This window comes from Pipra filicauda, unplaced genomic scaffold (assembly GCF_003945595.2).
Source record: "Pipra filicauda isolate LSUMZ 115617 unplaced genomic scaffold, ASM394559v2 scaffold72_size3293161_pilon, whole genome shotgun sequence".
NCBI lineage: Eukaryota > Metazoa > Chordata > Aves > Passeriformes > Pipridae > Pipra > Pipra filicauda.
This window is the reverse complement of record NW_024104898.1, coordinates 3,244,379-3,261,342: the sequence shown is the minus strand read 5'-3', so window position 1 is coordinate 3,261,342 and position 16,964 is coordinate 3,244,379. Positions and strand designations below refer to the sequence as shown.

Here is a 16,964-nt window from a genome sequence, read left to right as displayed (position 1 = left end):
CTTGGGTGCTTCTGTGTCTACAGAAGTGGTGTCATATTAAGTGAGCAGAGCACCCTCATGTCCTGTTTTCTATAAAATTAATTTGTGATTCTCAAACCACTCATCCCTAAGAATGGTAAATTGCTCTGGTACATGGCTGAGATATCTGATAGCTCTGGATTTAAGTCAGAGCATTAAAAAATAATCACCAGTTCCATTAGAAAATGAATAAGTGCTTGGGGAACTTTGTACCTGTGGTGATGTTCCCACTTTGTACGATGTATCACAGTTTGACCATTCCCCCACTGAACAATGGATTTTTCACAGCTGATTCTGATGATGCCCCAGCCTGGACTCATTGCATTGGTGGAATATAAAGCTTTTTGCTCCTGCCTTCCTCCCAGGGTTCACAAACCCATAAAAATTCCTTCCAAAACTGAAAGATGAATTTAGGGATTAAGTTCATTTTTCACTTGTGTGAAAAATTTTTCACTTTTGTGTGCCATCCACTAACTTTCACTGGTGGACCCCTACACAACCTTTGTGTATTACTGAAGGCAGTTTAGAGCTCAAAGCTTCTGTTGCAATGACGATCAGCTACTTGCGTTATCCCGTAGCAGAGTTTGGAACGAAGTACTCAGTATATCATATGTTTAAATACTGGTTTGGAAAAGAGTCTTCCTAGGTCATGCTCTTGGTGGACTGCCTAGTTTATTCCTATTTTTGAAAGCATTAGGGAAGGCTTTAGTCCTAACCTTTAGCTGTGATCTGACTGAGCAGTTTCACTTCCAGTGGTAAACATCATAAATATTCCAAAATCTAACACAGGTGTTGGGCCTAAAAGGTGATTATGATAAGGAGAAATTGCCAAAAAGAGTAAACAGATAATATTTTCATACAATGCAACAGCTTGTCAGAAGTAATAGTTGGACTTCTGTCCTTACATAAAGATACAGATATTCAACTATTTTGTTTTAGATAAGCTAATTTCTTTTGTGTAGAGCCAAGGAGGAATAGGAATGTCATGATGTCTCGCTCATTCATAATTTGTGGGAATTAATAAATAGCACCAAGCCCTTATGCCTGGTATACCTATCTCAGGGGCACAGATGAACTCTCACCCTTATTTGAGCTGTTTATAAGAAAATTATTTCTATCAGCAAGAGCCTGAGGTTCCAACCACCTGGCTGGAACGCACCCTGCCAACCGCAATGATAGCTCAGTGTTTCTGGACGATGATTTGCCCTATCATATAGGGCAGAGGCTTGAAGGCATGAGAAAAGGTTGCTGCAACACCTTGCTGGGCATTCTGCTCCTCTAAAAATGAAATCAGTCAGTGTTGTGATGCCCTTGGTGTTTTCGTGGAAGTGGCTGTATAAAACTGGCAGCCAACGTGAGTATTAAAGCTTACAGTGCACACTTAACGAAAGACTTCTAAAGACTGAGTGTGTATGTGTGTAAGGGGATAGTGTAGTCCCCTTCTGTCTTCCTCACTCTTTATTCAACTTCTAGCATATAGAATTTTCTGTATTTTAAACTCCAATGGATTTGAAGGAAATAGACTTGGAACCAGAACTCAGATCTACAACTGGTTTTAAGGTCTTCTCTGACATTCTATTTACTTCATTTCTCCTGTCTGGAGAAATGCTATTACAGTATCTAGTTACAGAATGTTGTGGCTAAGTGCTATACAAACCTAGAATAAAAAAATATTCACTCCAAGCCCAAAGAGCCTTCTGTATTTCCAGAAAATACTTTCACAAAAGTACTTTGTTAATTAATTTACAAAGTATTTTTTTTTTCAAAAAAAGTTATGAGAAGAGTAGACTGATTAAACCCAACATAACATTGACTGATAGGAGACACAAATCAGGTTTCCTTTCTCTTAAGTTATAAGGAATACCAAGTGGCAAATGCCTCTTTTCCCACACTAGCTATATGATAAAAATCAAAAGGCAATATTCTGAAATTCTGAAATTTTTGAACAGTTTTCAAAACCTTGACTTTGAAATCAGATTAAAGTTATGAATGCAGCAAAACAATCCCACTCAGAGTGCTCACTGGGTGTTATCTTCTAAACGCAATAAAATAGCTCATCTCCCTTTTCTGTTACAATGTTTTCACTAAGTATCTGACATTTACAGCTAGCATTGCACTAGTGAGGGATTTTCACTCTGTTCCTCAAATGGAAGTTTCTTATGAAATGATAAGGAACAGTTCAGAATTGTGACAGAAACATTAATAACTCTGCACTGCCCAATTTTAAATGTGTTTAAATATAGAGCATTTCAGTACATAAAGCAGGAACATAAGTGCTAGCATCTCAGAAACTTTTAGTATGCACTGCTGAATATACAAACGTACGTTTCAAAACCACACAGATACGAAAATTTGCAATTCAGAAATTAAACTAGTTCAATAAAAAGAATAAAATAAAATATTTCTTTCTGTCTAATGGCAAAATACCCTGATGCTGCTATTTTACAAAGGAAAATTAACGACCGTTTTTTAAAAAGGAAGCAGCTCTTCTCTGTAGTTTAGAACTGATTAGTAAATGGATATGCAGGAAGCTCTTTGCGGAATTAGACAAATATGAGTCTGTGCACTTCAATCTATTTTATACATGTTCTGCAAGACCTCAACAACTAGAGCTAATGCTCCCTCAGCTCCATTGAACTAATTAAGCTAGGTCATTATATTAATAATGGGTTGCCCTTCTGTCTGCATTTATGGCACTTAGCAAGTCAGTGCAAGAGTGAACGCTTATCTCACGAAGGAGAGAGCTCCTGAATTAGATTAATCCATCAAGATAATTAATGTGACTTGATTACTGAAAAATCTGGCATATACAAACAGGTATCTGCAGTCATAGGATGCAAGCAACAACACTCCAAAATACTGAGCAAGGCCCTGAGCCTGTACTATTGAATAAAGAGGTGGCTGACACCAAGACATGGTGACAGGCTGCTGATGTGGTACATGCAAAGGGTGCCACAGGATCTGAATGTTGCTATCAATGCTTAGGTTAACTCAGCTGAGTTGATATTTTGCTACAAACACTTCTAATGCTATTTGTCATATAAAAACACCTCATTGAATTAGTTTCAGTTCTCTTCTTTAAGGGGCATGGAAGAGCAGAGATACTTGATAACTAATTAAGAAAAACTCTGCAGTCACCACCCCAAAAATATAAAATCGAATGCACTTTGGGTATGGCTTCAATAGCTTTCTTGTTTTGCCAATTCTTTCAGCAGGCACTTTACCTCCTTCAGTTCACTTGCTGACAGAGTGCCATAGACAAAGTTCCTAATGGCTTGGAACATTAGTTCCTTACGCTGGTGACAATTGGCTGAGAGCAGAATGCAATAATTCTTCTGTATCATAAATACTAAAATATAATGAAAAGTTGATAGCTGGGATAAGGGAAAAGGTTTCAAAATTGCTGAAGTGGAAATTTATAAAGAACAAAGGTTTTCTTCTTGGCAGAGAGAAATACACATGTGAGCTTCTATGTAGTACGATCTATTACAAAACAAATGAAAAAAAAATCCTAAGTTTTTTAAGTGATCTTAATGCTGCCTCCTAGAAGCTGATGGGCAGTTTCAGGATTTCTGTTATCAAGAATGCAGGTTCTCCCAAAGGGGAGAAACCCTTGGCTCAGTCTCACACCTACAGACCCACTATATTCAATTTGTTTTTCTCATAAATAGTGAGAAAGACATGAAGTGATTCAAATCCCACAGAAGTATTCTTCAGCCTCTCCATGTCCCCTCTGCACTCCCAATCACAGGCTGAGGATCCAAAGATTAGGACTGGTGAACTGCCAAGGATCTTTGTAGGCACTGGAGTAGGAAACAAATTGTCCGTATGGTTTGTTAAACAAACAAACAAAACTGTCTATTCAATTAAGCTGTTTGTTTAAAACAAGATATATTGAAGTAATTTAAGACTTTATGAGTACAAATTTGTACAGGTATTTGTCTGCAGTGAAACCCTCATTTACAGTTGAGGGTAGTGGAGTGCTCTTAGGCCTCAAAGGCCTGATTCATGGCACTATTCTATGTGTTTCCTAACAATACATGGCAATATAGGTAGCTCAACATAGCCATAAAATAGCTGTTTGGATGCACAATAGCAAATACATAGTAAAACCAGAAAATTTTGAATTAAATTTAACAGCATGGGAATCACTGGGTGCAGCTCGCAAAGGAGGTATTAAGCTCAGGTATAACTACTAGTGTGACTAATGATATATACAGAACAAGGAGCTATTTCAATGAACAGTAGAACAAGAGGAAGAAAAAAATATCAAACTAAAATGATGCCCTGTGCAGGCTATCTTAAAACATTTTTGACTGTTATTTCAAAATCAAATTTCCACAAATAAAGAGAAAAATGTCATTCATTGCAGCACTTTTTGTAAAGTCGGAAGGTTAAAAGAAAATAATTTTGTAACCAAGCATAAAATAGGCATTTGAAAAATGATTTAGCTGGGGAAAAACACAATTTTTTCCACATTAAGATAACTTAAGAACACCCAAATTGATTTTTATTAGACTTCTCATAATCACTTCTGAGCTGACACATGCATGAGACATTCAGCCCCAAAGGTCACTTCTGAGAAGGCTATAAGTAACTGGAAACAGCACTGCAGGATGAAATGATGTCTCATTGCTGACTATTACTGCTGGAGAATGATGAATATTTTACTCCTGAGGCTAAGAGACAGATCCTGTAAATAAATTTTCATTTCTTGGCAGTGCTGATAGCTGAAATGTGATGTGATAGAGCTGGTTTTCCCAATCTTAGTTTTTTATTTAAAGAGAGGGCGAGATGGATGCTGGCAAGGCCTGTGGGCCTGTGTTGGAGGGAGCTCACCACACACTTTTCTCCATGGCCAGCAGCGGGTGGCACAGGGTGAGCCCTGGCTCCTCACATGGTGAGTGGCCGTGGCCACGGCAGTGCCCTCCTCCTCCACTTCCTCCATGCTGCCCCTGCCTGGGCTGCTCAACACTCTTCTAAAACTTCATCTCGAATGCCTGATGCAAATGTTGCTGGTCAGCCTGGCTGTGAACACTTTATTCACCTTCCCCAGGATTTGGTTTCCCCACATTTTATTCTCTGCTCCACCTCTTCATTTTGGTGCCAACACTGGTCACTAAGGTTGTTTAGCGTGGAGAAGAGGAGGACAGGGAGACTTTGTCACTGCCTACAACTCCCTGAAAGGAGGTTGTAGCCAGGTGGGAGTCGGCCTCTTCTCCCAGGTAATTAGTGAAAGAACAAGAGGACACAGCCCCAAGCTGTGCCAGAGGAGGTTCAGATTGGACATTAGAAGGAATTCGTTCACAAAAAAGGGTGATTAGATATTGGAATGGACTGCCCAGGAAGGTGGTGGAGTCACTGTCCCTGAAGATGCTTAAGGAAAGACTGGACTTGGTACTTAGTGCCATGGTTTAATTGACATGGTGGTGTTTGGTCATGGGTTGGACTCGAGGTCTCTTCCAACCTGATAGATTCTGATTCTGTGAAAACAAAACACAAGAGGAGGCCTCTGGTGAACTACAGCTTTTCACCAGAGCCGGTCGGCCGGCTCTACTATCCATACAGGGCAGCGACGCGAGCAGCAGCTCGCTGCTTGTAGCGGCTTGTGGCTGCTTGTGTCTCCCCACGGCGGAGTACCCAACTCTTCTCCTTCCCCGTTTTTTTGTTTCCACCGGCCCCGCCTCCCCACGGAGCCGTCACGGCCCTGGCGCAGGCGCGGCTCGGCCATGTCGGCGGCCGTGGAGCGGCGCCTGGCCGAGTTCCGCGCCGCCCGCGGTAGTGCTGCGGCCGCTCCGCGCCCCGCGGACCCGCCGGGAGTGTCCGCGGCTCCGGAGCCCGCCGAGGGACCGCCGGCCGCAGTGGGCCCGGGCGGCGGCGCTGCTCAGGTGAGCGCCGAGGCGGGCGGGTCGGGGGTGCGGCGGCCAGTCGGTGCCTGACGCCGCGTCTCGCTGCCGCCTCCGCAGGTCCATCCCGCCCCGGCGCCGGCGGCTCCGGTGTGGGCGCGCCCGCTGCTGCTGAAGGTGCTTCTCTGGGCCGTGTTGCTGGCGCTGTTCGCGGAGCTGGAGCTGGGGCTGCCCTACTTCGTCCTCTCCTTGCTCTACTGGATGTACGCCGGCACCCGCGGCCCCGCCGAGCGGCGGCCCGGCGAGCTCAGCGCTTACTCCGTGTTCAACCCCGGCTGCGCCGCCATCGCCGGCACGCTGACGGCCGAGCAGCTGGAGCGGGAGCTGCACTATCGGCCCGCCGCGGGCAGGTAGCGGCGGCCCGGCGGGGACAGCCGCTGTGCTGGGCCGGCCCCGCCGCCGCCGCCGTCCCAAGGACCCGAGGAAGGGCCGACGGGGGAGGAGACGGGGGTTGTTTCTATGCAAAACGCCTTCTTGAGCCTTACTGCTGGCCCCGAGTCCCCCGGCGCCGTCCGGTCCCGAATAAAGCCCTAGCAAAGCCCGCGCTCTGGTCTGGTTTCCTGGGGGCCGGGCAGCTGTTGCGGCCGCTGTCGGGCGGCCCCGAGAGGCACGGTCTTGTCACAGCTGTGGCTGCCAGCGTGTCAGCTGGTGCATTTCAGCTCCATAGGAGTTTTGCCGCACCTTTGACTACACCTTCACTAGAATGGTCCAACTGCTGCTCTTCCCAGTACTGGCTGGAAGCCTCTTTCTGGAGAAAAGACATGAAGAAGTGCTATCCATTTATCTAAAACAGACTGCTGTTTCAGTTTGCACTCGTGTCTTTGATCTAACACAAACATCTGATTATCATGCAAAGTCCGTTTGCTTCATATTAGTTCTCATAATTTGTAACATAAGCAAAAAAAAAGACTTATGCCTGGCAGGTGTACTTGTATGATCCGCCACTATTTTTAATATAAAGATCATTGCATTAAACCAGATCTGCCCAGCAAAGTGGTAGAATCACCATCTCTGGAAGTGTTCAGAAAACAGGTGGATGTGGCACTTGAGAACATGTTTTAGTGGTGATTGTTGTGGTGGTGCTAGGTAGACAGTCAGACTTGATCCTAAAGGTCTTTTCCAACCTTAACGATTATGTCATTCAATGAAATCATTAAATCATAGTGAAGAGCAGCTGCTAGAACTTGTGCCTCTAAGGACAAAGTTGAGAAAAAACCCCACAAATTGGTCCTTCAAATCCTGATTTGTTATGCCTTGTCTAATTTAACTGTTAAACACAGTGTTCAGGCTTGAGTTACCGCAAGTTTTCTCATTGGTTGTGGAAACAAAAGGAAGTGGTGTTTTGAATTTAACTGGACTGGAAAGAGATTAATAGATTAAAGCATACATAATATGTTAACACTGTTAAGCATCACTCAGTAGTTAAACATCTCTCAGTAGCTCTCCACAGCACTCTCACAGCTTTTTAGGCTTTTGTCTAATTTCCAAATGCCGCTATTTAAAGCCAACCCCAGAATTTTTTGATTTGCACATAATCAACCATCCCCTGGTAAAAATCCCTCAGAGTTCTCATTATTATTACACATTCCTCTTGACTGTACAAATCACAGAAGCACAGAATATGCTGAGTTGGAAGGGACCCAAAAGGATCACAGAGTCCAACTCCTGGCCCTGCAAAGGACCATCCCCAGGAGTCACACCATGTCCCTAAAAGTATCATCCAAACACTTGAACTCTGTCAGGCTTGATGCTGTGACCACTTCCTTGGGGAGCCTGTTCCAGTGCCTAACCACCCTCTGGGTGAACCTCTGGGTGAAAAACCTCTTTCTTATATCCAACCCAAACCTCCCCTGACACAACTTCAAGCCATTCCCTCGGGTCCTGTCACTCATCACCACAGAAGAGATCAGTGCCTGCCCCTCCTCTTCCCCTCATGAAGAAGTTGTAGACTGCGATGGTCTCTCCTCAGTCTCTTCTCCAGGCTGAACAGACCAAGTACCCTCAGCCACTCCTCACATGGATTCCCCTCAAGGCTCTTCACCATCTTCACTGCCTTCCTTTGGACGCTGTCTAATAGCATAATATCTTTCTTATATTGTGGTGCCCAAAACTGCACACAATATTCAAGGTGAGGCTGCCCCAGTGCAGAGCAGAGTGGGACAATCCCCTCCCTTGACTGGCTGGTGATGCTTTGCCTGATGCTCCCCGGGACATTTGGCCCTCCTTGGAGCCAGGGCACTGCTGACTCATATTCAACTCGCCATGAACCAGGACCCCCAGGTTCCTTTCCATGGCACTGCTTTCCAGCATCTCATTCCGCAGTCTGTACGTACATCCGAGGTTGCCCCATCCCAGGTGCAGAACCTGGCACTTCCCCTTGTTAAACTTCATACAGTTGGTGATTGCCCAGTCCTCTAATTTGTCAAGGCCTCTCTGCAGGGCCTCCTTGCCTTCAAGTGAGTCAACAGCTCCTCCAGTTTTGTGACATCTGCAAAATTGCTTAATGTCCCTTCCAGTCCTGTGTCCAAATCATTTATGAAGAGGCTGAAGAGGACAGGGCCTAAGATGGAGCCCTGCAGAACCCCACTAGTGATGCTGCATTTTGGTTTTGATTAACATAGGTTCTGCAGGTTCAAAGGCCTCTTTGTAGTGGACACAGAGTAGCAAATATAAATATTTGTTTCCTCAGAAGAACCATGAACTGTCAACCTTTCCATTCTTAAACGCTATTCTAATTATAGGTCAAGAAGTAGTCAGATGATACTCAAAACACCTGTAAACAATGGAATTTTGTGAGTTGAAACTTTATTCACAATGATAAAAATAAACATCAGCATAGTGTTTATGGGGAATTGATAATCTGACATCCTGTACAGTTCAATTCTGTGGGGTTTTTTTAAAACAAGGAAATACATGCAAATAAATATTAAATATAAGGTAAGATTCAGGAAATTATAAAACTTCATAGCAGCAATGCTGGAAATAAAGTTTTCACTTGCTATAAACTCTAGTTGCATTATGTCCAGATGGATTTATAGACTCTTGTACTTAATGCTTCATGAAACAAGTTACCACAATAAGTGAGCATGAAGCTGGAAGGCACAAGAAATAAAAACTGACACAGTTCATCTGTTCCAGTGCTTTGTGTTGGTTCACCTATTTCATTCTACCCAAATAAATGTACATTACGCATTTTGAAATAGAGATGACATGAATAACAAAGGCTTGTAAAAGGTTTTACTGAAGTAGATAAAGAATGACAGAGAAATTGGCATTGAGACCTTGCACTGTCTCTAAATACATGAATACTGTAATTCTGCTTTAGTGGTAATAACTTTCACTGAGTTATTCTTAGAGGGGATTTAAAAAAGTTTGAAGAAGTGAGAGCTTAATCAGAGAGGGAAAAAAAATTCCTCCACAACCCTCTGCTTGGCTAAGACCTCACTCTGTTACCTAATTTTTCTCTTGTATTCTAACAAGGCAAAAGTTACCAAGATAAGTTTGATATCTGGTGCTGGAGCTATTCTTGTGGGCCCAAAGCCCTCACTTCTCAAATGACTAGAGGGACAACTCAAAAGCATGTCAAGCTGTTGAAAGAACCTTGTGACAGCAACTAAGTACAGGTTTGTTACCACACATGGAAATGCTCTCTATTCCTATGACTTTCCTCTTTCATTTGTTACATACACGTTTTTTCCCAGCGCAGTAGTGAGTTAAAACACTTCTGTAACTTCCTGTTGTCATAGCAAAATTATCATCTTGCTAACAGCTGCACAAGCAGCAGAAACTTTTTTTCCCAGGTTTACAAGCAACTAAGCAGGGCCCTGGAAAACTAGTATCCACTCTTGAATATTAATGAGTGAAATTATTCCCTCCAGAGTGCATTATCCTACAGCTGCAAATTTCATCTGTCATCACGCTGCCTTTTCACCTACCAGTGACTATCATTTTTTTCCTGTTCAAAGCACATCAGAGTACATGGTAGATAGAAATATCAAGCATACTCTCTACGTATAGGAAGCTAATTAATTATATTTTAGGACAGCAGTTAATATCTGCATGTGGTAGTCAAGTATTGTATTGACAGTCACACAACACAGAAGCTAGTTATTAAATTTACAGAAGAACCTGAGGTGCTTCATTCCAAAGTTAGCTCTGCAACTGATGTTAAGGAGGGAAGGCCTGGGAATGGCCCACATAGAAGCCAGCATGCTAAACATATATAAGCCAGCCTGAGAACTGTGGTGGATTTCTACAAACATGTCTGACTTTCTCCCTGGAGCTCTATTACAAGTATTATAGCAGAAGAAGGTAACACATCCTCTCTTAATTCAATTCTAACCTGGTGATTCCAAAACTAATCCACACTGTTGGCAATTCGGATTCTAATACAATGATTAAATAATACCATGCAAAGCAATCTAGCTTCAGGCAGGAAAGATGCTGAATTACATCCCAGAATATCCAGTGTATTTTCTTGGTAATGGGGGCTGTGAGTGCAAGTGCAAAGAGACTTGAAAATTGGAGGGTGGTAGTGGTGGTGGTGTGTTATTTCTGCTAAGTATTTCTTAACTGCTATGCCATGGAAGTTACTTACTAAAAAGTCTCTGAACAGGGAGATTCTCAGGACTAGTCTTTGGCATTTGGCCTCTGTTGTAAAGGGAGCCGAGTAACAGCTGAATAAAGATATGTAAAGCTTGCTATTGAGTGATGCAATGGATTATGTCCTGCTTGTAAAGGTACCTCTGTTTTTCCCCAGCAACTCTTGTAAACATCAGGGAGGGAAACACTGTGCAGTGCAAGTACAGTCACTGCACAAGCCCTCACTGTTTTAAACTCACAAAAGCTCGTGGAGTTCAGGATAGTGGGTTTGGGGATTTTTTTTTTTGGAATCCCACTCATGGGAAGCAGGCAGATTCTGGAGGAGGATGGCAGCCCACCCGGGCAGGAGCTCTCCTTGGTCCTGAACCTGTGCCCTATGCAAGGGCTGCCTTCCTGCCCCCAAGTGCGGGTACCTCATCTCTGGAGAAAAGGACCAAGGCTGAAGGAGAAACAAAAGTGAGCCCACAATGCCAACCAGTGCATCTTTTCAATGCCATGAGATGTGCTAAGACCAGCAGTGGCCACTAGCTGACTTCTGTGTGCTTGCACCCACACGAAACAGAGTAAAGCTTCGACAGAAAACATTCTCTTGAAGCAGAAGTCATTATCCCATCCCTGTGTGCCCACCAGACAAGCAGAGTACCAATTGGAATGGAAGGGCTGTGCATTTAGGGGACACTTCCATCCAAGTCAACAGAGATAATGTGTACCTAATTCTGTAATTCTAGCAGATGAGGCCCCTAACAGATACTGAGTTTGGTTCTTTGTTTTTTGTTTTTTTTTTTTTTGCAAGTGAAGCTTAAAAAGAGCATTCAGAAGTGTTCAAGTGTTCACCAAACTACCTGCTGTAAATTGATAAACCTTCAGGATGCTGTCCTTCACCTACACAGAAAAAATGTTAGTATATTTTCACCTTTAACTTTGGGAAACTCCTACTACAAAACTGGTTCTTCCCTAAAACATGAGTTGTGTCCCACTAAATTATTTTTTTCTACAAATGGTGACCTTACCCTGTCCCCATAAAAGTCTAAACGTATTTTTTGGCAATAATCATATTCTGTATCCTTGTAATTTAATCAGTCAATCACTCAGCTCGCCCACTCAACAGTAATAAGCCATTGACCCTGTGGTTTCAGACTGGATCAATGCTATGCTTAAGTTTTGGACACCTGGAGGCCTTGTGTGCAAACAGGAGGAAACTCTTTTAACTTACTTTAGACGTGATCAATTTTTCCTCTGATGTGTTGATTACATTAGCAGATTGCTTTCGCTAGAAACCTTTGTCCAACAGCCTGCAGGCAATGAGCAGCATATGCTTAAGTTTCTTGCTGGAGATGGCATACTTAAGCCACTTGCTTGGGTATTTAAGGGTTTTCAGGTATATCATACAGTTCATTGTTCTCAGTCTGATTCACCTGCAGAAATCTCAGCTGAATGTGGCCTGACAAGTGGCAGCATAGACACTACTGCCTACCGTGCCTCCGCTACTGATGCTGTTGGCTGGACATTTCAGAGGTTTCATACTGCTGTCTCTCTGGACATACAAATGTTCTAATCTCCAGCGCTCCCAGCTTTTCCGAAACTCCATCTGAACCTAACAGAAGCAAAGAAGAAAACAAAAGGAATTAATGTAGAACTAATCCGCTCTTTAAATGACTCCATTTGCATTAGAAAAGAGCAAGGGAAAAAAGAGAAAAAAAAAAGATACCACACTGCTGAGAAAAGCTGAAACCTGCAATATTATTGCTTCAAATTATCCAATTATCTTGTTAGTCCATTGTAGGGTATTTCACATTTGAAATAATGACATTCCTGTTTACTTGTAGAAATAAAGCTCTTTTATGCACCAGAAAATCTTAGCTTCATTATTTTACTCTAAATTGTATTCACCTGCAATACTGATTGTACTCTGTGCCCTACCGATACTAACAATTAAGTTGATTTTGCTTATCAACCATGAAATGTCTGAAAAGATTGGCTTCGTGCTCAATACTGTCACCATAGGTATTCTTAAGAGTTCTGTTCTAACTTCTGATTTGATTTAAACATTATTATGTCCTGGATTATTTTTGTTCTTTGAATATTTATGTAAGTTTTTTTTATTCCATACAAAAATGAAGATTTATTCAGAATTCAAAACAACAATTAAGCAAGTTGAAGACTGTACTGTTTAAATAGCAATTCCAGTATCTTTTTCCAGATACTAGCTTTTTTTCAAAGCTACAAAATATACTGATCTAGTCGCAGGTTCTGGGTTGAACTGTGTAACCTCTGTACTCATTTGGAAGTTTATCCAGGGTCTTTTCACTGCTACACAAGACCAGAATTTAGATCTCCCAGTTCCATGGGCAAAGTTCTTGCCACTTGACCAAAGTAAGAACCTCCATTAGCTTTTAACACATAAGGCAGAGGACAGAAAATTGAACACTCAGTACTCTAGATAGGAAGGCAGGAGTGCAACTACAGTAATCAATTCATTATGGCATGTATTTCAGCCTGGAAATAAGTTCACTGTAGGTGGGTCACTCAAGTGAGCCTTCTCTGGAGAGATGCTTTTTGTTTCCTTTTAGGATCTAGTAATGACCACCAAGAGACTAAACAGGCTGATGGTAGTTTCAGCATAGACTTGTCATCATTCCTGGGCTGCTGAAACCTTCATATTCTGAAGGCAACTTCCTAGGGAACCAGCTGCTGTATGTCTGTCTCCTCTGCTTGTTCCCTGTGAAATACTGAATCTGGGAGGCAGCCCTAAAAAAAAGAAGCAAAGCCTTATATAACTAATTGTCTTCCCTTGTTGGGTACCTCTAGCAGTGCTTATCAGCTCTGGGCTACAGCCCTTGTATTGAATATTGTCCTGCTGGGAACCAGCCGCATCTCTGCGTTTCTGACAATAGAATCTGTCCCTCCACTATCACAACCAAATGGGTCAGAAGAAAAGATGCTAAGACGGAAGCTTGCGTTGTACCATGGTAACGGGGAGTTGTTGTGTAAAAAGGTGCACAAAGACACCAGAGAAAGACAGTGTGTCTGGGATAGCTTGGCATTGAAGAATGAGGGAGAATGGTCAGATAAAGACAGAAATGCTCAGGAACCATACTGTCTGCAGAAGAATTGGCCATATTACCATCCCTTGGCATCTTTTGTGGGCATGAAAAACAACAGGCAGCACTGGGAAAAAGCTGTTTTAGAGATTTACAGGCAAACCCTGAACAAAAGCATGAATGTACTGACTGACAGAATAAGTCAATGAGCAATAGAAATAGGTACCTTCAAGTCAGTCAAAGGGAGGACATAACAGGCTGTAGCTATGATATAAATAGCCTGCAAGATTGAGATAAAGTGAATGGAAGACTGGAACAAAAGACTGTAGGAAAGGATCTATCTTAGGAATGGATCTGTATGACAGAATATAAATTTTCTCTCAAAAGGTTAGGAAAAGGATAGGGAGCAGCTCTGCTGTCTGAGCTGAATTGAGCTTTTGCCTAGATGGCTGTGAATGTATAACCAAGGGAACAGCTTAAGATTTATTTTGCAAAGAGGCAGTTCTCTAGCACAGAAGTAGACCTACAGATCTTTCAGCATAATTATTATCCTAGTAACTTCCACGTGTCAATAAGATTCCCCAGAAATAAGCTCTACAGGGAAAAGGAAACCAAGAACAAACCTCTCGTGATATGCTGATTTTGTCTGGGTAGAGTTAATTTTCTTCATAGCAGCTGGTATGGGGCTGTGTTTTGGATTTGTGCTGAAAACAGTGTTGATAATACAGAGATGCTTTTTTTATTGCTGAGAAATGCTTACACAGTGCCAAGGCATTTTCTGCTTCTCATCCCACCCTGAGATCGAGCAGGCTGGGCATGCACAAGAAGTTGGGAGAACACCTGCCTGACAATGGGAAGTAGTCAATGAATTCCATGTTTTGCTTTACTTGCACGCACAACTTTTGCTTTTTCTGTTAAACTGTCTTTATCTCAACCCATGAGTTTTCTCACTTTTACTCTTTCAATTCTCTTCGCCATCCCACCAAGGGGGAGTTAGCGAGTGGCTGCGTGGGCTTAGTTGCCGGGGTTAAACCATGGCACGTGAGAAAGGGGAAGAAGAAAAAAGTTTATGTAGCGTATTTTGAAAGGGAAGAGGTAGGAGAATTTGAAAAAGACGGTGATGGAGGGTTAAAGTGGAGAAGACTTCTCATAGAGGCCAGTTGATCGAGCTTAATGCAGCTAATGGGGAAGGATGTTGAGAGTGTGGCAATGAATGTGGAATCTGATTACAAAATAGTTAAATTCTGGCAAAAAAAAAATCTCAACAAATCACAGTGAAAGGAGAGGAGGTCTGAAATGGGATAGAATGGAGCTGATGGAAGTTTAATGAGTTTTCTATATGGAGAATGAAAAGAAATTACAAGAAAAAGGGAGGATTGGGCAGTATTTAAAGAATTCAAGAGTCCTGGCATCAGGACAGATTCATTAATGTAGACGAGAGTGAAGTGTACTTCCATAGTGATAGGAAAGAGGCAAAAAGGAGAACCAAGACTACAGAGAATTAAACCTGAACCATCTTAAACTAACTGTTGGAAAAAGGCAGCATCTCTGTGGTTTAAAATATTTCCTATAGAAAGCAGTACTAACTGCAGAAAAACCGGTCATATTAAGCCTAGCTCATTTTGCAAAGAACAACGGTGGTAACAGGTGAGACCCTGTTATTGGCTTCAGAACAAGTTCAGAGAAAATCCAGAATCTTTCAGGTGAAATAAGACTTAAATATGAACATATTCTAGTGTTTTTTCAGAAGTAGATACTAGAAAAGGATAACAATAGCACTTCTAGCTAAATTTCTACTCTTGATCTGGGCACTAGGACTTGCAAAGATCTTTCATTCTGTATGGTTAAGGAAAAAGCAAAGGAGTCAATGAGTCACAGACAAAAATAAAATATAGACCACGTTGCAAACAAGGATATTCTTTGGACACATATAGTGTGTCAGAAGACAAACAGTTTCTCATTCAGTTTAGGAAAATATTTCTCATATAGAAAAGAAACAGAAGAGACTTTATTTAATCAAACTCTTTACATGGATTTATTTTATGTATGCTGATGACTGGGCTTGACAAAACCCTACTCCCTTCTTTTAACAAGAGCTGGAACAAGCAGAATAATTCATCCTAGATTGTCTGTCAGTGAAGCTGAGCACACTGTGGTTAGATTTTATGAACTATATTACAAAGGCAAGAGAATTATAGTAATAAGAGATTTGAAGGATCTCTTAGAAACATAGATAGGCTATTACATAGTAAGCCCCCTAAAATGAAACAAGCCTACCTGTTTCAGGTTTGTAATAGAGTCTGAGTTATGATGTAACTTTGCCCTCATATCATGTGAAGGAAATTACTGGACATTACTCAGGAGAGGCCTGGCTGCAGCTGCACAGGGGATGTATGAGCAAATGCCAAAGTGAATCAAAAGAAATACAGGATGCACCAGCAGACAATGCTGCATTTCACCATTAAAGTACACCTGTAAAGTTGTACAAGGAATTTGAAACAAATATTTTCTAATTAATATTTGAGTAAAGCCTGCTGCTACCTACCTTTGAGTTTCACAAGCAGTACAACTAACAGATTCACTTAAACAAAATCTTACCCACAAGCTACAAAAGTAAACATTCTCCTGCAAGGCTTAGTTCAGGATGCCTGCAGCTTTTCTATTGACTCCAGCCTGGCCATAATGACACAAGTAGCACATTTTTCCACCAATTCCAATTCCTTGATGAGGCCTGTCTCTCAATAGGTGATCTTGAATTACCATGTCATGGTTAAAAGTAGATTTAGTGCGAGTGTAAAACACATTAATGCTCATTTAATTTAATAATGTACTGCCAAATAGGAAGTGTTTGCTTCCCTTGAAAATCTGGCTGCTGAATGAATGAATGAATGAATGATAATAATCACTTAGAAGGTAACATGAGGAATTCCTGCGATATGGAAACAGAATTATACCCTTTCACCCAACAAGGCTGGGATTCAGCAGAATCCACAGGAGATGGTATTTGCAATCAATTACTCAAAGCCAAAGATACATTTCTTCTGGGCCTGTGGGAGAGCTCACCACTTTGTGAAGTTCAGTGTCTTAATGAGAGAGTGATTATGTCTTCAAGAGCTGGGCCACAGGGAAACCAAATGAAACCAAACTATACAGCAATAGCCATGAGGATTCTCCAGCTTCAACAGTCAGTTGAGTTGAGTTCACAGAATAAAAAGGGCTCCACTCCCACATTCACCAAAACAAGCAAAAAAGAACCACCATGAGATTAAGAAGAGCAGCTATAATTCTTAAAAAAAGATTCCAGCAGTACAAACTGTACAATTGTGAGCAAGACAATTTGTGAGATTCCACATCTACAAATAGTGACCCTAAATTATACTGCCAGAATTCCTTCCAA

The 16,964-nt window shown here is 41.9% G+C and overlaps 2 protein-coding genes across 3 annotated transcripts in view; one reads left to right on the top strand and one right to left on the bottom strand.

The window, feature by feature from the left end:
• Positions 1–5,739: 5,739 nt before the first annotated feature.
• Positions 5,740–6,466, top strand: SAYSD1 (SAYSVFN motif domain containing 1). The gene is made up of 2 exons (XM_027735107.2): positions 5,740–5,906; positions 5,985–6,466. The coding sequence occupies exons 1-2, from the start codon at positions 5,748–5,750 to the stop codon at positions 6,276–6,278; spliced, it is 453 nt and encodes a 150-aa protein (XP_027590908.1). The 5' UTR covers positions 5,740–5,747; the 3' UTR covers positions 6,279–6,466.
• A 2,243-nt stretch (positions 6,467–8,709) lies between these two features.
• The window catches only part of GLP1R (glucagon like peptide 1 receptor), a 91,223-nt gene continuing 82,968 nt past the window's right edge, over positions 8,710–16,964 (bottom strand). For both annotated transcript variants that reach the window (XM_027735125.2, XM_039389476.1), the window contains exon 13: positions 8,710–12,120. In XM_027735125.2, the coding sequence (XP_027590926.1) occupies positions 11,953–12,120 (168 nt within the window). In that variant the 3' untranslated portion in view covers positions 8,710–11,952. The remainder of the gene's footprint in view (positions 12,121–16,964) is intronic.

Excerpts from the sequence above, each read along its gene's own strand:
- SAYSD1 (XM_027735107.2), top strand. The coding sequence starts at position 5,748 with ATGTCGGCGGCCGTGGAGCGGCGCCTGGCCGAGTTCCGCGCCGCCCGC. Across the intron at positions 5,907-5,984 it reads CGGGCGGCGGCGCTGCTCAG|GTCCATCCCGCCCCGGCGCC; the intron begins GTGAGCGCCGAG and ends CCGCCTCCGCAG.